The 24887-nt window shown below is 35.6% G+C and overlaps 1 protein-coding gene across 1 annotated transcript in view; it reads right to left on the bottom strand.

The window, feature by feature from the left end:
* Window positions 1-423: 423 nt before the first annotated feature.
* Window positions 424-24887, bottom strand: part of METAP1 (methionyl aminopeptidase 1) — an 80240-nt gene continuing 55776 nt past the window's right edge. The window contains exons 9-11 of the mRNA XM_074275424.1: window positions 22833-22976; window positions 12406-12471; window positions 424-6245 (exon numbers count right to left, since the gene is read on the bottom strand). Of these exons, the coding sequence (XP_074131525.1) occupies window positions 6082-6245; window positions 12406-12471; window positions 22833-22976 (374 nt within the window). The 3' untranslated portion in view covers window positions 424-6081. The remainder of the gene's footprint in view (window positions 6246-12405; window positions 12472-22832; window positions 22977-24887) is intronic.

Below are 24887 nucleotides of genomic sequence, written 5' to 3'. Positions count from 1 at the left end.
TAAGGTAGTCTGCAAAATAAGTGATCTTGCCTTAAATCTCTAAACCCATTCTTCTCCCAAGAAGGTACTCACTACTCTCCTGAAATCCCAAATACCTTGTAATAGAGAATATTTATGGCAAAAGGGGATCCTCCTTTGAGTCAATTTTCACTTGTTTAGCTGATAATCTTGGTCAAAGTAAGATGTTAATTTCCCATCACCAAATGTTAATTCCATCAAAGCAAATCATTACGAGTAATTTGACAATATAAGGAAATATATACATATGTGAATCTGGCTTCAAAAACTGTCTTGGGCAATGAAACCTCACTGACCTAAGTTGTTTCATCTTCAAGGAGGAAAAGGGGTGGGAAACAGACTACAGAGTCTCTGAAATCTCTTCAAAGCTATTATTTTGCACAACAATCCCAATCACCAAACACATTTTGAAAAACACATCAAATTTTATTATTTAACAATGTACAGAACATTGATAAGCAACATACACAAATATCAGAATGTTCATGCCAGTCGAATAATTTTGGCTACCTGAACAAGTGACATCTGTCACATAGGATTTCATGTCCAATGGAATTTGCTACAACTATCAGCAAAGATTTGTTTTTATGGGCCATCTGTCAGGATGGACACGGAAATGCTCATTTTTTAATAAAAACTGATGATATTTGTTGAAAAAAGAATCTACATGTATCTGTGCATATATACATATACACACAATATATACATGTATCTGTACATATAAAAAGCTGTTTATGCAGGACTGGTATAAATTGGTAGACCACCTCCAATTTATGTCAAGCATACTGTTCAATCCTCAACCATAACAGTATTAAGATTTGTTGCACAAGATATTAAGGCAAAATCTTGCTTAAAAAAAGAACAAACCTGTCAATCCTCAATTCTCTACAATTGAGAAAGTTTTCTTTTTTATATGCATTTAGCCTCTTTTCCCTCTAGTTACAAGGAGTCCAACTAATGCATTTATTTTTCATCTGATTTCATTTTATAAAAAGAAGAAACCAAGTCTAGTGAAAAACCTTATGCATAGATGAGCATATAAATGAATTAAACCAGGTTAACATCACAAAATTAAGTTGAAAAACAATTTCTCGGCTGTTTTGATTTTACAGTAATAGATGCTACTTATTAAGGAAGTTAAGTGTATAGTTGGAACAGACTAAGCCAACTGACCAGCAAGGTTGCAAGGCCTTCTTGTGATACAAACATATCACTTTTGCATTTCAAATAAGTCTCAGGACTGAAAAGCCATTTCATATCCAAAGAGGTTTCTTAATTCTATAATGGACTCTTGATTTTAGTCAGAGCCACTTAGTTCAACATAGTAGGAAAAAAACCAAAAATTCCCGGTTTTAGATGCTTATGGAAGCATTTTCATGACCATTTATGTAAACAGTTGTAACATATAAAATCTTCTAGGAATAAAAAACAAAATTTAAATTTGTTATGCAAAAATAGCCGCAGTCATTATTTGCTATGTGCTCATAATGGAGCACTGAGTTTATGTCTTGGTTGTGTTATCTGAAAGAGTGGTTCTCAATGTGCACAAGACTAAAAATTTCTTGCAGGAAAAAGTCCTCAGAAAAAAAAAAAATACCACTGAAGCCAGATAATTAAGTGAAATGAATTTCAAACAATCAGCACACACTCTTCCAGTGAAGGAGACATTTTATATAGCAAAGTGAGAGACAGGAAAACATAAAAGGTGATTTTGACATCTTAACAGATGTACAGACCATGATAAAAATTTCATATTAAGTACATCTAACTAAACTAAAACTAAGTCACTGTTAACCTTAAAGAAATCTAAAGATTTGGATATTTGGAGATCATCTAGACAAGTGACCCCAAAAGAAATGGGGTCAATAAATCATATGGAATGATCCATACTGATGTCCCCTTGACTTAGAAAACCACACATTAACACTATGTGTGGTCTATTGTCTTTTTAATTAGTTATTTACAAATTACATTTTAACCTACTTCTGGACTATCCATTTGACACCTCTGATCTAGTCCTACGAAACAGGCACAGAAGCCTGTGTGATTCAGTCACATATTTGGTGACTAATTCCATTACTATGCAATGTTGTTTTTAAAAGAAACTTTGGAATAATTTGTATTTTTTTTTAATAGTTACAGCAAAAAAAGATCTCAAGTTGCCCAAAAACAAACTAAAAAAGAAAAACTGGGGAACTATTCTAAGAAAACAAAAAAACCTGGAAGCTAAATGGGCTCTTCCTTGCTTTTTAGGCTTACTGATACCTCTTGATCATTTCTGAAATGTTGACTTTTCCTCCAACTAAAGCTTTTAAAGATCCGTTTTGAAGCCAATTTGCAATCACCACATTGTTAAACTGTTATGAAATCACAAAGACCTACAGTGATAGGAGAAAATGTCATTAGGAAGTCCACTTTGGGATGGTTTTTGGCACGTTTCAGAAAAACAACATAATAATTATGTTAGTACGCACATTTATACTCATAATATTACCACATATAAATAGTTCTATTGCTCACCCGCAGTCCCCCAAGTCAATAGTATATCAGAAGAGTTTGGTAGGACACTTTTGAAAGGCAATAGACCAACAAGTTTATCACAAGGATTCAGGGGAGAGTAGAGACCCTTAACAAGGTATTCCAGTTTTCTTCTCGAAAAATCTTGATTGCCCCTCTTGAAAGGTGAAGTGGGGAGGTCACACAGATTGAGCAACTAAAGCCACAGCAGCCAAGAGTTCCTTGCCCTCAAAGAGCTCAAACACAATTCAGCCAGAATTAACAGCACAAGTTCTATGTATAAAAAGATATGCTTTCCTCAGAGAATTGAAGGGGGTATGCTTTTGAAAGCATACACAACTGTTAATATTAATACTGGCACATTAGTCCTGTTGCTCCAAGTGTTTAAAGTCCAGATGTTTCCTTTCACTGTTGTAGAAAGAAAAAGGAGGCAGCAAATCTAGATTGGTCAAGTATTTTTCTTAGTGGCATTTCATCTCAGTCCATTCATGGAGCAAACTTGGTAGGCTCCTTTCAAAGAAAAGTCAAATATGGTCAGTGACCCATTACAGGTAAATTATGACACATAACATGACATTCTTTCTCAAAAGATGTCAAATTTTCTCCTAAATCTCTAAAGCAAGGGTTCTTAACCTGGGCCCTATGAACATTTTTTTGGAGGGATGGGGCTGGGGATAGGGAAGGCGTCCAAGATGAAGAAGAAACTGCAATTTTATTTTCATTAACCTTTAACCAAAATTTACAATTTCTTCCAATTATGAATGTAGGGAACAATGAGTAAGGTTCCATAGTTTTAACAGAAAGTCAAGACATAAAATAAACAAAAAGGTTAAGAACCCCTACTCTAAAAGAGTCTACCACCCACAACACATACTTTTCAAAGGATATTGTGGCTTCAATATTCAATTAAGGAATTTTTTGAGCAGCCAGATACTTGACTCCTAAAAAGGTACGTTTTCTTCAAATTCTAGAACATTTCTTCAATTTAGACAAAGTCAGTCAAAACTAAAGACTCATTTTTGATTGCCCAGCCATTTAATAAGATACATTTAAAAAAAAATAATTACAGAAAAAATTAAATGAGATCACTAGATGAAATCTTGTTTGGTAAATCATTGTGACAGTAGCAAATAGTGATGATTTGTTATATATAAGCCCTTACAGAGAGACATTAAAAAGAGTAAGAAAAAATCATGCCTACACCGTTATTAATAGGGATAGATAATCAAGGGCCCAAGTCTTTCACCAGAGGCACATGAGCTCATCAAAATAGATGTGAGATTCTTGCAAATTTAACATGGAAGATCTGTTTTGGAAATTGCTAGTAATTTTCCTTATCCCAAAGTTACGCCTTTTCCAAATCTTAATAAGAGGTAAAAACTTAAGATATAATCCATGCAGTATTTATAGTTTGACACATTAAGAAAAAAAAATTATCCAAAGATTAGGAAAAAAAGGTCATTAAAAGAAAGAGTCCTATTTCTTGTTGAGGGAAAAATGAAAAATGAAGGTAATATAAAAATTAAACTTCTCAATAAAAATTAGTTTTAAGACAGCCACCAGATGCTCCTTCCTCCAAGATTCTGCATTTTTTGGGCTTGCTCTTTGGTGATGAAAATAAGGTAGCTGGCCTGCCTTTTAATCTAGACAATCTCCCCAAAACTGATAATTTTCATTTAAAGTTAATAACACCCAAACGTTGTCTGAATTGTAATCTACAGACCCCAAGAAATGCCTTGTCATTAAACAGTACTACTGACTTTATTTAGATTGAAAAGTAGTTTCCCCCTTCCCCAAACAACCATAATGAAGCAGATGAGCAATCATGTAGTAGGAGCATTCAGTTTTTCTTTTTTTAATTCCCAGCAAACACTGTATGATTACACAAGTATTGCCTTCTGCATAATGAAAATCTTCATACATGTTCTATCCTCAATCCTCCCAAAACCCATCTAGTATCAACAGGTCATTTTGCTAAATCATAAAAACAATGAAAGACAAGAAACTGCAATCACAATTTTTGTGAAAAGGTCTGAGGCACTCTGGAAAAGAAGACATTTTGTTGTAAGGCTAATGCTTCTAGTGATACCAATTACAACACAAGTTGGCTTCAGACCCTCAAGAAATGTGCCCATCAGTGATATGATTTTATGTTTTGCTTTATTTATGTTCAACTTTATTTATTGGGGGTTAACCTCAAGAATTTGGAAGAATAGATATCAAAACCTAAAGTGGTAGCTGAGATTACTCTCACAGTTTAAGGAGCAATAGTAGTTTATTATCGTTACTATTACTGCCTACCCAAGGTTCCAATCTAGTAACCTATTTAACCCAAAGGGAATGTTTCCCAATTGAAGTGCAATACTAGAGATAGGGGGAAAGCTTCTTCCCCTACTAAGGGCAATCTCAATGTCCTGGTGGGTTACAGTGGTTTGTTTCATACCAATACTAAGTCTATTCAATTTTACATCAGACATCCAAAAGGCATTTTATTTTTCCTCCTCATACAAGCTAGATATGTGTAAAAGACCTGCCTTTTCACATCTCTCTTAGGGCAATCTGTACCCTATGATAATCCCCCTTAACAGACAAAAGAAATAAAATAAAAGGGAGGAGACAGGTGTCTGTAAATCCTTTTTTGGCTTAAATTTCAATATAAGGAAGGTCTGAAATAGCAGTATATTGCATTCATCCATTAGGTCCAACAGAGTTAGCTACTATTAATGAAGTTCTGTCTTAAGCAAGGAAAAAGATAGTGACTTCTCTAAATAGACTTGTTGCCCCCCCTCGGATGTCTTAGAATCTAGGCTGGAAATAAGTCTCATGGATTGAAAGTTTCCTCAAACGAAGCTGTAAAGCATTAGGAAAAATGGGGGGAAAGAAGAAAAAATTACGTAATTGAGAATTATATCATGTATCATATAGACAATGGGCCTATTTCTTATATCATCCTTTCTTTCATAACCCTTAGATCAGAATCAAAGTCAGTCACAGTCCAAAGTCTTAGCAAGCAAGTATGTGGGTCTCTGGAAATTTAAAAACACATACACACATATCTGTTCATGTATGTTCATGTGGGTGCATGTGTCTATATACATACATGCATGCCTGTACATACACGTGTGTCTGTGTGTGGTGTATCTTTTTTAAAAATCTGGTGCAAAAAATCTGGCTGAGGTGTCAAGAATTCTCATTTACAAACAACATTCAGTTGAAAAACAGCTGGCACTGAGTGGCCTGTCACAGCAGTGACAGAAGTTAACTATAAGCTTGTTGAGGGTAAGATGAATAAAAGACAAATGGGGAAGCAGGAAATGAAGGGTATTGGGAGAGAAGAAAGGAGTAAAGAAAATGGTTTTTTTATTCTTCATTGCTTTTTCAGACCCACAACAAGTTCTTGAAGTACACACTTCCAATGCTGTATTCATCTTTTAGCTATAGACATGAAAACAAAACAAATGATAAAATACCCTCCTCTATCCTGTACTCTCAAGAAAATGCATAGCACAGTCAAAAGATATTATTTAGATGTTATCTTAGGAGAACTTAAAACTGGGACATGAAGTGAGGACGCACACCATCCAGTGGCCGGGTTAAGATTTCACAGCCAGTGTCTGTGACCAACAAGGTGTGCTCAAATTGAGCAGATCGTTTCCCATCTCTTGTCACTGCTGTCCAACCATCAGGCCAGGTCTCATCTTGCCATCCACCTTAAAAAGTAAAAAAATATAGTACAGGTTGAAAAACAAATAAGAAGTATTTGTAACTTGGCATGCATAAATCTTCTAGATCAGTGGGTCTTAAACTTTTTAAATAGGGGGCCAGTTCACTGCCCCTCAAACTGCTGGAGGGCAGGACTATAGTAAAAACAAAACCTCACACTGTCTCCGCCCCTCAGCCCATTTGCCATAACCCAGGGGGCCGCATAAACATCTTCAGCAGGCTGCATCTGGCCTGCAGACCGTAGTTTGAGAACCCCTGTAATCTAGATCAATATGTTTATGTGGAATATATATGTTGAGATCTTGCCTCTCTTTACAATATAAGTTACAAAATATTAGAGCAATACCTTTACAAGTTACAAAATATTAGAACAATACTTATAAGATCTATAGTGTCTTCTGAATGAGAAATCCTCATCAATCTTATGCAACTATCAATTCCAAAGTAGTGCTCTCCATTGAGTTTTCCCCCCTTTAACAAAGGAAAGGGTTGGTTAACCACATAATTCAAGGGACACTTGAAAAAGCCTAGAGGGAACTGTTCTTCCTTTTGATAGAACCAGAAAGTGGCCAGAAGGAGCCCTAAATAGATCTTTTTTAATAGCAGTAAGTCTTCTTTTTCCTTTGCTGTTCACTGGATTAGGGAAATGATCAGAATGATCAATTCCGTTTATGGAAGTACCTCTTCAGTTCACCTTTGATTACTGGATAGTATAATTCTTACAGGAATTATCCCAAGAGAAATTAAATGGTTTTATAGTGTTGGATAAAATGAAACATTTGCTGAACTTTCACCTGAGTTTAGTGTAGGCTCCTTTTTCTTTCCTGTTTATAATATGTATAAGCTCTCAAATTATACTTTTCTGACAGTGTATCTGGACAGTTTTCTTATTTAGGTTACTTAGCTAATCATGTTCTTTTGGAAGACTGATGATCCTGAAGTTATCACTGCACATTATGTCTTCAAAGTCAGTTACTTTGGCCTGAATAGAATTTGTGCTCCCTCATTTTCTAATCCCTTCTCTTTTAAAAAACACTGTTGCCTTTTTATTTTCTTTTGCTAAGCTTTCCCCCCCAGAATTTGCGCATTCCAAATTTGTTACTCTTATTCACTTTTCTAAATCAGCCAATTCAAATTTTTTTTTTAATTCTGTGTGGGAATTCTAGATTTCTGACATTCATTTAAAATGGATTTTACTTGTTCTTTTGAATTACTCCACAGTTTCAGACTGTACCATGTATTTTTAGAATTTATAGGATTCTCTAATCATATATTATTGGTTCATTTTCCTTTTTATTATATTTGTTACAGAGCTTTTATATTCTTTGGGGATTTTAAAACTTTTCTTTCTTGTAATGTCAGGATTTTCCCTGATTTGTCTAGTTTTACCTTGTGGCTTTTTCTATTGATATATTTGATATTTCAGACCTATTTGATATTCCTTGTCACTAACTTTTACTAGTTAAGTAGGTCTCCCAATAAGGTTGCAAGGCTACTTTAGCCTACTTATGCTGAGGAATACAGCTATAGGCTTCTCAGATTGGTTGCATCTACCATTTATATCCAGTTTCCAGCACATGAAATACTTTAATAGTAGCTGTACCTGCTAGTCAGCTTCATGTGACTGGGCAGAATCATCTCTGCCATTTCTTAAAGGATGAAGGGGATGAGGGGGAGTTTTCAAGCCTTCTGCCTTCCCTTTAACTAAATTACATAGGGCATGTAATTCCCTAAGTCAAGTAGAGCAAGATTTATTATTAAATGTTTAGGAAAGACAATTAAGAATTGCTACTAGATATTTTAAATTATTCAGAAAATGGTAGGAGACCATAGAATATTTGATGAGAGCTTCAGCCAGAACTACAGGATCTTTTACCTCATGAACAGTCTGAGGAATCCTGGAACACTGAGGGAACCTCTGCTGATAAAGAATAACAGGCCCAGCTATGCTGCTGAGATATAACCCTGAGCAAGAAGAAACTAGCATGTGTCCATTGAGCGCAGAAGCAGTGGGGCAGGGAAACTGCTGGCTGTAGGGACTTACAGAAGGGTAGAGTTCTTGGTTTGGGGTTCTAGATTAGAGAGAAAAGCAAAAGGCACCATACCCTCTATCTCAAAATTAGAGGTGCTTACACTAATAAAGTCTCATTAAAAAATGAGCAAAGTACAAAGAACTTTGCCTCAGAAACTTACTATATAGGAATAACCAGGATTCATCTTCAGAAGAAGATAGTAAAGTGAAAAAAGCCTTTCCTACCCCAAAGAGAAATGTTAAATGGCTACCTGCCCAGAGAGAATTTGTAGAACTCAAATAACTTTTAAAAATCAAAAGAGAGAGGTTGAGAAAAAAAAAAAAAACTTTAAAAAAAAAGAAAGAGAAAAAAAACATTCTAGAAAAACAAGATTATGAAAAGAAAGTCAACCAACTAAAAAGGGGAGATAACAATATTTAAAGAAAATAATTCTTTGAAAATAGGAACTGGGCAAAGGGAAGGCAATGAAGCTATAAAAAATCAATAAATAACAAAACAAAAAAAGATCTTACATGGAAAACATGCAGGAACATTGTAGCTGTCCCAGATCAAAGAGAAAATTTTATAAGACACAAACAAAAAAATTCAAATATAGAGACACAATTATAATTTTACAAGATTTATCAGTTATCAGCAGCTACAATAAGAAACTGCAAGTACTAGAATATAATATATCTACAATCAAAAGAACTAGATCTGCAGCCAAAAATACCATATCCATCAAAACTAAGAGAATATTAAACAAACAAATAAACAACAACAAAAAAAGGACATTCAACCGACTTGCAGATAGATGTTCAGGATTTTATCTCAACCAAAACTGAACCCAATAGAAAATTTAACATAGAAGAAAGTTCAACATGAAAGACTCATTTTAAGGAATTCCACAAAAATAAACTGCTTATGTTTTACAGGTGGAAATGTAAACTATAGGTTTAAAATTGACATCACTGGGTAGTTCAAAAGAAAATTGGGGCAGAGCTCAGTATGACTTGACTCTAAAAAGCAAAACTGTCTAGGAAAAGGCAAAACAGTAATAATGCTACATAAATGAGGTGCAGAGGAAGAACTGACACAAAAGCATTAGATGGGAGAGGATGACTGGTAGTGCTGAAAACCTACTCACATTGGGAATGGGTTAAACAGGAAATAACACACATACTTTGAAGGGTATAGTACCCTCCCAAAATCCATAAAAAATGAGGAGGGAATAGGATAATATGGGGTGTACAGAGAACTGGAAATGGGATAAGGTATACAGATTAATGGGAATGGGGTAATGAGAGAGGGAAAAGATGGGGAGAGAAGATAAAGGAGGAATTCATGGGTGGAAGGAGGTTAAGTAATAGCAAGGTAAATTAAGGAGTAAAATTAAAGTATCAGGAATAGGAATAGGAGAGATACACACAAACACAATAACAAGAATCAGGAGTACAATTTATTTAAAAAAAAAAAAGGGGGGGGGGAGGGAGTGGGGGGGGGGTCAATAATCACTTATCTCAAAGTCAAACTTAAAGATTCAACCAAGAATCAGTCATATTAATATTGTTTTAGATGCATGTTTACATATGTGTATATACATACTTATACTTATTGTATATACATACAATACTTATAGATTGTGTATGTATGCATATAGATGTATGTATCTGGGGGTGGTAGTGGTGAATGTGTGTGTATTTATAAATATATCCATGCTTAATGGTAGCCTTCTCTGAAGATGTGGGGAGGATGAAGGGGGGGGGGGGAGAATGAAGTAAAAAGTACACAGCAGCAAACAAAAGAATAACTTAGAAGGAAGCAAAGAAAAGATGGGCAGTCATGAATGTTTTCTATTATTATATATATTTTTAAATGGAAAAATATTATATATTTTGAATCCTCCCTGATATTTTTCTGGGCACATGACAATGTTTTGAATTTTCCTTTTCTTTTATTTTTTCTTAAATTTGTTTTTTATTTTTGAATTTAGTTTTAAATAAGTATTTAGAAAAAGAAAATACAGAGAGATCTAAAGACAAAGTAATTCATATTTTGATAAACATTTGAATTTTTCCCCAGAAAAATCTGGGATTATTTTGTTTACCTATAGTGTGATAAAATAGAATATATAAAAAATAAAAATAAGTATTTAACTACTTGTAAGCCCTTTAATACCGAACACTTGGGTTTTAAAGAAGTTATGCTATATCACAAGAGACTTTTTTATTTTGTGATCATCTAAATCCCCCAAACCAAGATTAGCAAATTGATTGCTTATTCTTATGAACGATTACCTTTTTGACAAAGGCACAATGCTTAGATATCATATAGATAGAGCAAAAGACGGGGGTGTCAGGCAAAAGCCTAATGGTGCCACTGAAACTAAGGTCTCCAGACTCCCACTCAAAACCTCCAAAAGACAACAGCTTAAAACCTTGCATCTGACTCTTAGTTGTAAGTCTGCTCTAAATAACTTCTACAGGCCTTTGCATCATATCATTAGGCTGAAGTTCCTTGAGAGCAGGAAGTACCTGGCACTGTACCTTGCATTTATATGGCTAGGCATTTTATGATTGTTTCTTAAAAACTATTTTTTCCTTTTTATAGGTAAATAGCTTTTAGTAAGCTTTAGTGAAAGTCCCCAGGTATTTACTTCCTAAAACCTTTGTGATTTACCCTCAGTTCTATATACATATTTAACTTTTACTGTAATAAGAAAAGTCAAGTCTCCCAATGAAATCTATAATCACAACAGATAATTAATTTTAAAACTAGTAATAAAAAAGTCTTAGGTCAATCAAGTGACTTCTTGTTCTATACCAACACTTTTAAATAAGAGGAAAAAATGCCTATTTTCTAATTTCCGTCCAGTCTTCAGCAGGCTGAAAAAAAAATTTGCAACATGTGCCTCTCCTGTCAGTTCCTAAGATCACAAAGCAAAAACAATCAAATGAGACAACCAGAATAAGTAGTGAGAGTTCTTTATATAATGCAGTCAACCAGTCTTGCCTGAGTGAATTATGTTGAAGATGTCAAAAAAGAAAAAAAAGGCAATCTTTCCTGGATAAAGGCTGTTATTTTTATGTAACCCAAGTGGCCTTCAACTAAGTCCAACTATAGAATAGCTTCAGTGCTATACCACCAATCTTTGGAAGGATGCTCCAGAAATTCTAATTTTAATATAGAGATGGTATCTTCCAAGCAAGCAGCAAATAAGCAACTACTAAGAGCTTTATTGCCAGATCCAATCACATTGGGCTTGATAAGGTTGGGAACTTAGGGACTGATTTACCTCCAAGATAGGTCCCACCAAGAGGGACCAGACAACAGAGATGTGAACCAGAATACACTGCAAAATAAATGCTCCCTTTGGGGCCTGCTGACCTTTTTGTTAAATGTAGTGTAGAAGAGAAGAGTGAAGTTCAGAAGGAATCACAAACAAGTTGGACAGTTTTGAAAGTCCCAAGTGGAATTAGCTTTCTAGGCTATGGCTCACTGCTCTTCTCCTTCCCCAATCTCTCCCAAACAACTGATGGTTTCAGATATGCTGGAATGGATCAACTAGTCCCTCTGGAGTTCAGAACACAAAATAGAAGGAAAGGGGAGGATATCATGACAGGGAGGCAGCTAAGCCAGCTCTGACTCCCTCATGGATAGACCAAGCAACCTAGTGCTGACCTTGTTATTACTATCTACAAACAGAAGGGAGCAAGAAAAAGGGCAAAGCCTCCACTGACCTCCTAGAGGGCAGCTGCTTTTCTTCCCAAGACCCCAGTCCCTCAAGACATCACAGAAGTTGCCGACTCTTGCTGGATGTCCTTCAAGATACATCATTTACACACAAGACTCTGATATGAGTTTTCCTACCTACTGTGATCTCTTAATGGATCTGCACATGTCTGAATTCTAGCAATTCTTGGGGTGATTTCAACAAGAATATATTCTCTCACCTAGACATTAACATGTAAGCAGTGACTTTCTTCTCTATTGTTTATTTAAATAAAATTGAAGAGTGAGATAAGAGTGGAGGGCAGGAAATAAAAACAAAGAGGCCAGTGGAAACTGGCTTGTAATTTACCAGTTAAGGAGTTGTCCTCTAATTGAGAACTATTACGTTTGTTTGCTCTCTCACCTTCACAGATCATGGGTTCAATTGTAAATACATGACCAGGTTTCATCACTCCAACAGCTTTATTTTCTGAAATAAAAATGTGAAATAAAAATGAATGAATCTCAAAATGTAGCATTTCCCATCTTCTTGTCCCTCCCCATTCCCCCAAAATCTTCATGTCTTAGCTTATGAAGTAGATAATTAGAAAAATTAAAGAATTAAAATGAACACTTTTTGTTTCCATCAATGATCCTTAAATTAATATCTCATTCCATCTTTGACATAAGTTTTTCTACAAATACATTTCACTATTTAAAATTGCACTTTTCAAATGGCACAGCTTCAGGGGAAAGGGAGAAGGAAAGGGAGGAGAAATAGCACTACTGCTCATCTATGGGAAACAAGAGCTTGAGTGTGTATTATGGGAAAGAACTTCCAGCTATAAAAGCTTGAAATGGAACAAATATTTCATACCAAACAAATTATCCTTGTCTTCCACTTTGGGAGAGTAAATAGCCTTTGTTTCTGGTTTTGTTTGGGTAATTCTTGGGTTTTTGGTGTTTGCTCTGGGAGAAAGAAGAAAAGAAATGGACACTACTCTTACTGGCATATGATTTTATTGTGCATGTGTTTCTTGATTTTAAATTTCAATTAAAAGATAAAACATTGATGACATGATGGTATACTTAGAGAACCCCAAAGACTCTGCTAAAAAGCTACTAGAAATAATTCAAAATTTCAGCAAAGTGGCAGGATACAAAATAAATCCACATAAATCCTCGGCATTTTTATATATCACTAACAAAATGCAACAGCAAGAGATACAAAGAGAAATTCCATTCCAAACAAATGTTGAGAGTATAAAATATTTGGGAATCCATCTACCAAAGAAAAATCAGGAATTATATGAGAAAAATTACAAAACACTTGCCACAAAAATAAAATCAGATTTAAATAATTGGAAAGACATTCAGTGCTCTTGGATAGGCCGAGCGAATATAATAAAGATGACAATACTCCCCAAACTAATCTATTTATTTAGCGCTATACCAATCAGACTCCCAAGAAACTATTTTAATGACCTAGAAAAAATAACAACAAAATTCATATGGAAGAATAAAAGGTCAAGAATTGCAAGGGAACTAATGAAAAAAAACTCAGAGGAAGGTGGTCTAAGTGTACCTGATCTAAAGCTATATTATATAGCAGCAGTCACCAAAACCATTTGGTATTGGGTACGAAATAGACCGGTAGATCAGTGGAACAGATTAGATACAAAGGACAAAAAAGGGTACATCTATAGCAATCTAATCTTTGACAAACCCAAAGATTCCAACATTAGGGATAAAAATTCATTATTCGGAAAAAACTGTTGGGAAAACTGGAAATTAGTATGGCAGAAATTAGATATGGATCCACACTTAACACCATATACCAAGATAAGATCAAAATGGGTCCATGATTTAGGCATAAAGAGGGAGATAATAAATAGATTAGAGGAACAGAGGATAATCTACCTCTCAGACTTGTGGAGGAGGAAGGAATTTATGACCAGAGGAGAACTAGAGATCATTATTGATCACAAAATAGAAGATTTTGATTACATCAAACTAAAAAGTTTCTGTACAAATAATACTAATGCAAACAAGATTAGAAGGGAAGTAACAAATTGGGAAAATATTTTTAAAAACAAAGGTTCTGACAAAGGTCTCATTTCCAAAATATATAGAGAACTGACCATAATTTACAAGAAACCGAACCATTCTCCAATTGATAAATGGTCAAAGGATATGAACAGACAATTCTCAGAGGAAGAAATTGAAACTATATCCACTCACATGAAAGAGTGTTCCAAATCACTACTGATCAGAGAAATGCAAATTAAGACCACTCTGAGATACCACTACACACCTGTCAGATTGGCTAAGATGACAGGAACAAATAATGATGAATGTTGGAGAGGATGTGGGAAAATGGGACACTAATACATTGCTGGTGGAGTTGTGAAAGAATCCAGCCATTCTGGAGAGCAATCTGGAATTATGCCCAAAAAGTTATCAAACTGTGCATACCCTTTGACCCAGCAGCGCTACTACTGGGATTATATCCCAAAGAAATACTAAAGAGCGGAAAGAGACATATATGTGCCAAAATGTTTGTGGCAGCTCTTTTTGTTGTAGCTAGAAACTGGAAGATGAATGGATGTCCATCGGTTGGAGAATGGTTGGGTAAATTGTGGTATATGAAGGTTATGGAATATTATTGCTCGGTAAGAAATGACCAGCAGGAGGAATACAGAGAGGCCTGGAGAGACTTAGATCAACTGATGCTGAGTGAAATGAGCAGAACCAGAAGATCACTGTACACTTCAACAACAATACTGTATGGGGATGTATTCTGATGGAAGTGGAAATCTTCAACATAAAGAAGATCCAACTCACTTCCAGTTGATCAATGATGGACAGGGGTAGCTGCACCCAGAGAAGAAACACTGGGAGGGGAATGAAAATTGTTAGCACTAATATCTGTCTGCCCAGGTTGCATGTACCTTCGGATTCTAATGTTTATTGTGCAACAAGAAAATGATATTCGCACACATGTATTGTACCTAGACTATATTGTAACACATGTAAAATGTATGGTATTGCCTGTCGTCGGGGGGAGGGAATAGAGGGAGGGGGGGTAATTTGGAAAAATGAATACAAGGGATAATATTATAATATATATATATATATATATATAATAAAAAAAAAAATGTAAAAAAAAAAAAAAAAAAGATAAAACATTATTTAAAAAAAAAAAAATTTCTAAAGTACTGCCAAAAGACAGCTGAAGAATAGGAACAGAAGAGCAGCTCATATATTCAAAACTCCCAAAGATAAAGCAATGATTTAATCTATTGCTTTTTTTCTCTCAGTTGCTTAATAGCCCTCTAAGTAAGATTAGATTTTCTCGATTTTTACAATTTCTCTTGGTTATGTGACTATATAGGAAATTTCAGGACACTCTGAAAGTCATGGAGTGGGGGGAAAAAAAGAAAAAGAAACTGTTCAGTAGTCAGCCTGGGAAGTGATCAAATATGTGGGAGCAGTTAAAAAAAAAAAAAAAAAATCAGGCAACCTGGATTCCAGGTTTGCTCTGTCCTTGGACAAGCTATCAGACTTTTATTTTTCAGCTTCCCTAGTCTTTAAGTATGTATTTTGTAAAGGCCTTTTGAAAACTGTCAAGTGGTCAAGCAAATGAGATACTATTATTATTCTTACCTCCTACCTCTGACTTCATCTGAGCAGGAAGGCTAAAAAGGGAAACATATATACCTAACTTCATTCAAACAGGGAGCATTCATTTATGCTTTGCAGAAATACTATGATTGGGAAGATAAGAACTAGAAGAAGCAGAACTGAGGGACCAATGGAGGCAGGATGTTGAAACTTCTCATACATCTTGGCTGTGCAACCCCAAGCAAGTCACAATTTTTCAGGGTCCTAGGAAAATCTCAAGAAAATGAAGTTTGTAGAGCACATGCTGATCTCCAATGGTAGAGAGGGAATTCCTCACCCAGAGTAGGTCTAGGAGGGAGGAAAAAATAGAGAGAGGAAGGGAGGGAAGGAAAAAAGGAGGGAAGGAAAGAGAAAAGGAGGAAGAAAGAAGAAAAGAAAGGAAGTAAGGAAGTAAGGAGGAGGGAGGAAAGGAAAGAGAGGGAGGGAGGGAGAAGGGAGGGAGGAGAAAAAAAGAAAAAAAGAAAAGGAAGCAAGACCATCAGAGGGGAAATTATGCATACTACATATATCCTCTCTCTGCTTAGATAAGGAATTGTCTATGAGCCACTAATAGAGCAGCACTTATTATTAAGTATACAATTTTCTTTTTAAGGCCGTATCTTTAAAAATTAGTCACTACAGACTACTGAAAATTCCTATTGCATCAATAAAAATTGCTCCTTGAAATGTGAGAAGTTGGCTGATGTTTTGTTGTGATAAAACACACAAACAGGTCTCACCAAATACTTAAGAATCAAGAATCTTGCTACTGATAGGCTTCATGCTTCATGATAGAAAGCAAAATGAAAGTCATATCCTGCTAGAGATGGGAGTAGGGATTAAGGAAGAAAGGAAGGATAAGTCATATCCAGTCTCCTTGCTAAATGTTCACACCTACCATTAGATAGGTTTCCAGATGGCTGGCTGCTAGATCCCAGCAATATGGAAGATTAGGCAGTGCACCTATTACTCTGTCTAGTATCAGTTCCCAATGATTAGTTTCTACTTACCTAACCCTTGTAATACTGAACATAGAGAAGACAAATCTTTCTCCTTAATCCAATCTGTCTGCTTCCTTATTCCCATTTCTTTCAATCCTCATCCAACAAAATCCTGGTTTAGAAATGCATTATCATCTTAGGACTTCTGCAACTTCCTTCTAATACCACTTCATCTCTTGTTCTAGCCACATTCAGGCTCCCTTCTAACATTACTGTTTCTCTGGCCACCCTTTCAAAGCCTGGGAGCACCTCTATTTAAAATAGTCATCCTAGTGGGAGAATATATTGCTCCCCCTATTTCAACTTTCAGACTCTTCCCCCTACTATCAGTATTCAAGACCTCTCTTCCCCTGAGGGTCCCTCAATCCAATTTTATCACACAATCCAGACTTGGGTGGCAGAAATACTCTGACCTCTTAGATATTCTCTCTTCTTTCTAAATGAATTCCTTGCCTGGTTTAGTCTTCCATTTTGTCCCAACTCATCTCTCCTAGGGGACTTCCAAATACGCGATGGTGTTACTTCATAAATTCTAAATTCCCAGTTCTTTAATCAACTGAACTCTCATGACCTGCTTTTCTACTTTAACTCAGCTAGACAGAATGATGAAATCCTTGACTTTGCCATCAAGCCATATTCAAGAAATTCCTTTATCTTCTCATAACATTTTATCTTTCCATCTCTCCCTAGACTTTACTTCTTTTAAATCTATTCATTCCCCTTAAGGGCATTCCCCTCCCCCCAATATCTCATACAACCCTTGCTATAGCTACATTCTCCTCTCTTCTCAATATTTATCCCTTGGTGAACCATTTCAACTCTCACTATTCTCTACTCTACTCTTGAATTCATTCTCTTTTCCCCTTCCCTTAATAAACCAATCACACCTTGTCAAAATCCCCAATACTGGGTTATATTCACCATTTCCCTCCTTCCCTCTTATTGCTACCCAAAGGAAAGTGATTGAAATCACAGAATTATGTTCCATTACACGTTTCTTCTACTTAGTCTCAATTAAGCCCTCACTGCCACAAAATAACCCTATGACCCCTCCCTAATTAATCCCCTATCCTACTCATAACCGAAGCTGCTCCAAGTCTTTTCTCAAGTCTCAGGATTTACTCTATTCACTGGGCCGCCTCTTCATCTCACATACCCTATCCACCTCCTCCTTCACACTCATCTCTGATCATGAAGTCCCTCATCCTTGCCATCCTACACCATCTTCCACTGCAGACTTCAATGACCTCACTGCCGAAGTTCTATCATCTCTTCTGATAATCATCTGCATATGTGCTTCTGATTGAATTATTTAATTGAAACTTCTATTTCTAGAGACAACAAAGCATCTCTGACTTGACAGAAAAGCTTCTTCTAGATCCTTTCAGCTTGACACTGCTAGCCTCCCTTTCTCTTCCTAGCCACTCACCTCCAGAGATTTTTTGTGAGGGTGACAGTCTTCTGTTCTCCTGTCAGATTTCTCTCAATTTCCTCTATTGGATTTTCATCCATGATTCATGCCCTTTCACACAGTCACCCCCAAAACTCTACCCTAGGTCTGTTTCTCTCTTTCTCTGTATACTCTCATTCAGTGATTCAGTGGCAGGCATGAGCTTAGTTATCACCACTCTCCAACTGATTACCACATATCTATTTACCCTGTACTAGTCTCTTTCCTCATTACCAGTTCCATACTGCCAACAGACTTTGGTCATTTTAAATGAGAGGAGGCAGAGGCACCTCAATTTCAGCCCAAAGGCAGCTGGGCTGTATAGTGGGTACAGCAAGATGACCTATTTCAAATCTAGCCTTACATATTCCCTAGGTGTGTGAATGGACAAATCATTTAACTTGTTTGTCTCGGTTTCCTCAGCTGTAAAATGGGAGAGATAATAGCAACCATTAAGTACAGTGCATAGCACACAGTAGGTGCTGTGTAAATCCTAGTTATTACTATGTCCAAAACAGAACTCATTTTCTTTCCCCCTCACTTTCCCCTTTTCAAAGTTCTGTATTACGATAGAGGCCATTTCCATCTTTCCAATTACCAAGGTCATACTCCTCTCTCTCTCACTCACCCAACATATCTCGTCAGTTGTATTGTATTCTATCATGTTCTGTATCCCTTCTTTCTGTTCACACAACCACAACCCTACCACCTCTTTTAGGCCTTCATAGCCTCTTATTTGATCTTCCTTCCTCAAGTCTCAGCAAAGTCATTTTCCTAAAGCATGGGTTACATCCACAATTAAGGTACTCCATATAAACTTTACCTATCACTTGCATTTAAAGCTTTTCATAACCACTTCCTTCATCTTCAGTTTTCTTACATTATACTTCCTTTCAAATACTCTGCAATCCAACCACAAGCCTGGAACACTCTCTTTCCCAGCCTCCAACTCTTAGAATCCCTAGATCCAACACATCTTCCAGGAAATCTTTTCTGGCCCCTCAGCTGCCAGCAAGCAAATTTTTTTTTTAAATGCAAAACATTTCCATAAAAGTTATTTTGTGCAAGAAAACAGATCTTCTATCATAATTATAAAAAACAAAAACAAAAACAAAAACAAAAAAACTTAAAAACAAATTTTAAGAGAGAGAATGCTTAAGTCTATATGTAGACACAATTAGTTCCTTCTCTGGGGTATGGATAAGATTTTTCATCATAAGTCCTTTAAAATAGGTGTGGATCATTGTACTGCTGAGAATAGCAAAGTCATTTACAGCTGATCATACTAGAACATTGTTATTACTTTGTATACAGTACATTTTACTTTGCTTGACTTCATGGAACACCTTCCAGGTTTTTTTCTTTCAAGACCATTCTACTTATCACTTCCCGTAGAAGAACAGTATTTCCATGACAGTCATATACCACAATTTATTCAGCCATTAGCCAATTATTTAGCATCCTCTCAATTTCCAATTCTTTGCCCCGAGAAGAGAGCCAGCAAGCACAATTCTAAGATTACTTTCTTAGCTCCTTTAAGCTTACTTTCTATCTACTCTGTAATTATTTTGTATATACTAAATTGTTTTCAATAAGCAAGTATAAATTTTTTCAAGGGTAGGGACCGTTTTTGCTTTTTCTTTGTATTTCCAGCAGATGCTAGACACAATGAACACAGTTAAGCACTCAATAAATGCTCTTTGATTATATTTTTCTTAAGCATTGCAAAAAACTATGGTAGAAACTAGGCACGTACCCACATTTAACACCACATACTAAGATAAGATAAAAATGGGTCCATAATTTAGGCATAAAGAACGAGATCATAAATAGATTAGAGGAACAGAGGATAGTTTACCTCTCAGACTTGTGGAGGAGGAAGGAATTTGTGGCCAAAGGAGAACTAGAGACCATTATTGATCACAAAATAGAAAATTTTGATTACATCAAATTAAAAAGTTTCTGTACAAACAAAACTAATGCAAAAAAGATTAGAAGGGAAATAACAAATTGGGAAAACATTTTTACAGGTAAAGGTTCTGATAAAGGCCTCATCTCCAAAATATACAGAGAATTGACTTTAATTTATAAGAAATCAAGCCATTCTCCAATTGATAAATGGTCAAAGGATATGAACAGACAATTTTCAGATGATGAAATTAAAACTATTTCCACTCATATGAAAGTGTTCCAAATCACTACTGATCAGAGAAATGCAAATTAAGAAAACTCTGAGATATCATTACACACTTGTCACATTGGCTAAGATGACAGGAACAAATAACTATGAATGTTGGAGGGGCTGTGGGAAAACTGGGACACTGATGCATTGTTGGTGGAGTTGTGAAAGAATCCAACCATTCTGGAGAGCAATCTGGAATTATGCCCCAAAATGTTATCAAAATGTGCATACCATACCCTTTGACCCAGCCATACTACTACTGGGCTTATATCCCAAGGAAATACTAAAGAAGGGAAAGGGACCTGTATGTGCCAAAATGTTTGTGGCAGTCCTTTTTGTAGTGGCTAGAAACTGGAAAATGAATGGATATCCATCAATTGGAGAATGGTTGGGTAAATTATGGTATATGAAGGTTATGGAATATTATTGTTCTGTAAGAAATGACCAACAGGAGGAATACAGAGAAGCTTGGAGAGACTTACATCAACTGATGCTGAGTGAAACGAGCAGAACTAGGAGATCATTATACACTTCAACAATGATACTGTATGAGGATGTATTCTGATGGAAGTGGATATCTTCAACATAGAGAAGAGCTAATCCAATTCCAATTGATCAATGATGGACAGAATCAGCTACACCCAGAAAAGAACACTGGGAAATGAGTGTAAACTGTGAGCATTATTATTTTTTTGTTGTTGTTTTGTTTTTCTTCCCAGATTATTTTTACCTTCCGAATACAATTCTTCCTTTGCAACAATAACAACAACAAAATTCGGTTCTGCACATATATATTGTACCTAGGATATACTATAACATATTTAGTATGTATGGGAATGCCTGATATCTAGGGGAGGGGATGGAGGGAAGGAGGGGAAAAATTCGGAACAGAAGGGAGTACAAGGGATAATGTTGTAAAAAATTACCTATGCATATATACTGTCAAAAAAAAGTTATAATTATAAAAATTAATAAAAAAAACTGGGAAAAAAAATTGCAAAAAACTACAGATTATCAAGTCCAACCCTAAACCCTTATGAGTAAGGAAACAGGTCCATAACATGACTTATCCAATTCTAAGTGTGTGAGCATGTGCTTTTTCCCATTTGCCCCATCCTCTCAGCCATCACAAATCCTAATATCCTTCAGGACTCAAACTTCCCAGCCTACTTTCTGATTCTGATGGTTTATCTGTTATCTAACTTCTTACAGAGGATAATAATAAAATCAGAAATCTAAATGGTAGGGACTTTAGATGAAGCTCCCCTTGCCCAAATTGCTCCTCTTACAGATGCAGAACAAGAGGCTTAGGGAACTTAAGTAACCCAACAATATACCCTCTCCTCCTGTTAGAGTATATCCCCAGCTACATTTTAATAGCTTACATTATACTGTTCAGTTATAAGTTTTACATAGCGCTTTTACCAGTTCTTTTATAAGCATAAAAAAATATATAAATATAAATAATATAAATATGTATATATTTAATTTAATATAATAATAATTTAAATAATTTAATATATATTTAAATATATATGTATATTTAAAGTTTATGTTCCACTTTTTGGCTTTAATCATTTTCCAATCCTAAAACAAAGAGAAAAGAGATTATAAAAACCTGTACACCATGGTTGGGCCTGACAATACATGCAACATTCTGTTCCACATCTCCGAAGGCAAAAGAAGACCATCTGGAACAACCATGGACATCCATGTTCAAACTGAATTCTTTCTTGTTTGTTTTTTGCATTCAAACAACAGGAATCCAATAAATTTATTAAAGGGGTGCCCCCCCCCATGAAAAATTATGCTTTTACAGGATGAACTTTAAAAAGTTTGTTTTAATGTAATATGTAAATTCTCTTAAGTCAACTAATTGCCAGGGAACTATATGAGGGTGAAAGAGATCCAAGTCAAATCTGCTTCTTGTAAGTATGTATGTAGTGGTGGCTGGGTGAGGGAGAAGTTTGGTTCTTAAAGGCTACCACAGTAGCAAAAAGTAGCAAAAAAAAAAAGTTGGGTAGCAAAAGCTGGAGAGATTGGGCTCAGCAATGCCCTTGCATTTCTGTCATTCAAGGGCCACCTTGCTAAATTCCAAGAGGTTCAACCCCCTTATAGCTAAAAAAGACTATCTATGAATCAAAATGACTGAGCTCTTGAACTAGAAAGGGATTGTTCTAGCCCCATAGGTGAATTAAGTGTGTGGTTTGTGCTCAATATGCCCTAAGTGCTACCAACTCATGCTGATGCTTGGAGAATATAAGTACCAAAAAACATTGGAGCTTGTATACATTGACTTTTTGTCTCTGGCAGTAGAAAGTAAGAACAATAAAGTGGTTTTTTTTTCCCTAAATTCCAATCTATAATCTACTAGTGATTTTCACCCAGTATACAACAAACAACCAATTAGGAACCAGAAAATTCCTTAAGAGCTTTTTTATTTGTAACCTAGTATAGAATAGGTGATTAATAAATTAATTCATTCATGGTAAGCCACTCAAAATTCATTGATCCTCCAATACCCAACATTTAAAGCCATCACAGATGGTACTCACTGGCATAATGTGGTACATTGGGGGCTGTATGGAAAAGCTTATGGATTCCATGTCCACAGTAGCTCCGGACAACAGAAAAACCATTTGCTTGGGCATGCTTCTGAATGATGTTTCCCAGCTCTCTGTATCGAACTCCAGGTTTCACTGTAAAAGAAATGACATTTTACTAAGAAAAAACTCACAACAGCATGCAATAGGGTCAAAATTATTATTATTTTTTCTTTTATCATAGCTTTTTATTTATAAGATATATGCATGGGTAATTTTTCATCACTGACAGCTGCAAAACCTTGTGTTCCAATTTTTCCCCTCCTTCCTCCCACCCCCTCCCTAGATGGTAGGTAGACCAATACATGTTAAATATGTTAAAAGTATAAGTTAAATACAACATATGTATACATGTCCATACAATTATTTTGCTGCACAAAAAGAATCGGACTTTAAAATAAAATAAAATAGTGCATAATTAACCTATGAAGGAAATAAAAAATGCAGGCAGACAAAAATAGAGGGATTGGGAATTCTATGTAGTGGTTCACACTCATTTCCTTGAGTTCTTTCACTGGGTGTAAGTGATTCAATTCATTACTGTTCAATCGGAATTGATTTGTTTCATCTCAGTGTTGAAGAGGGCCATGTCCATCAGGAGTGATCCTCATATAGTATTATTGTTGAAGTATATAATGATCTTATATAATAAGTCTCTCCAGGCCTTTCTGAAATCATCCTGCTGGTCATTTCTTACAGAACAATAATATTCCATAACATTCATATACCACAATTTATTCAGCCATTTTCCAAATGAGGGGCACCCACTCAGTTTCCAGTTTCTGGACACTACAAAGAGGGCTGCCATAAACATTCTTGCACATCCAGGTCCCTTTCCCTTCTTTAAGATCTCTTTGGGATATAAGCCCAGTAGTAACACTGCTGGATCAAAGTTATGCCCAGTTTGATAACTTTTTGAGTAGAGTTCTAAAACGCTCTCCAGAATGGCTGGATGTGCTCACAATTTCACCAACAATGTATCAGTGTCCCTATTTTCCCACATCCCCTCCCGCATTCCACATTATCTTTCACTGTCATTCTAACCAATCTGACAGGTGTGTAGTGGTATCTCAGAGTTGTCTTAATTTTCATTTCTCTAATTAATAATGATTTGGAGCATCTTTTCACATAGCTAGAAATAGTTTCAATTTCTTCGTCTAAGAATTGTCTGTTCATATCCTTTGACCATTTATCAATTGGAGAATGGCTTGATTTCTTATAAATTAGAGTCAATTCTCTATATATTTTGGAAATGAGGCCTTTATCAGAACCTTTGTAAAAATGTTTTTCCAATTTATTGCTTCCCTTCTAATGCTGTCTGCATTAGTTTTGTTTGAATTAAAGGCAGAAACTTGTTATCTTGTAAGAACAAAATGCTTCAGCTCTAAGTCTATAGGAAAGTCCAAGAAGCTGTCAGATACCCCTATTGTAAACTATCAAAGCCCACCTATTCCCCATACTGAAGGATTTAAAGTGAGACTCCTAAGCATCCTGAAGGAGGATCTTTTTCAGTCCTTTCATTAGCAGCAAATATGCTACATCAATGACTCTAGCTTTTTCTTCTCATGATCCCTTCACATTCTTACATGATTAAAAAATTATTCAGGATATCTGCAAAGAGCTCTTGCTTTGTTGGTTATGCCTAACCATATTAGCAAAGAAAACATCTTAATATTATGCAAATAGTTTTGACATCAAATACCCCCTAAAAGGCATGATTGGGGATGTGGGGAGTGTCACACTTTGAGAATTACTACTCTAACATGTAAAAGGCAGAAGCCAGATTTCCTGACATTGATTGTGGTATCCTTGATGATATCTGGGACAAGTTGGAATATAATAAACAAACTATCCACTAGCCCCTTTAAAAAAATATATTGCTATTTTGTTTTTACATTACTTTTATTTCTACTTTCCTCAGACTTCCCATTTTCTAACCAGTGTCATTAAAAAAAAAAAAAAAAAATTAATCAACATAGCAATGCAGTGAAATATTTTGGTTGTAGT

This window comes from Sminthopsis crassicaudata, chromosome 6 (assembly GCF_048593235.1).
Source record: "Sminthopsis crassicaudata isolate SCR6 chromosome 6, ASM4859323v1, whole genome shotgun sequence".
NCBI classification, from domain to species: domain Eukaryota; kingdom Metazoa; phylum Chordata; class Mammalia; order Dasyuromorphia; family Dasyuridae; genus Sminthopsis; species Sminthopsis crassicaudata.
This window is presented reverse-complemented; position numbering and strand designations above follow the sequence as displayed.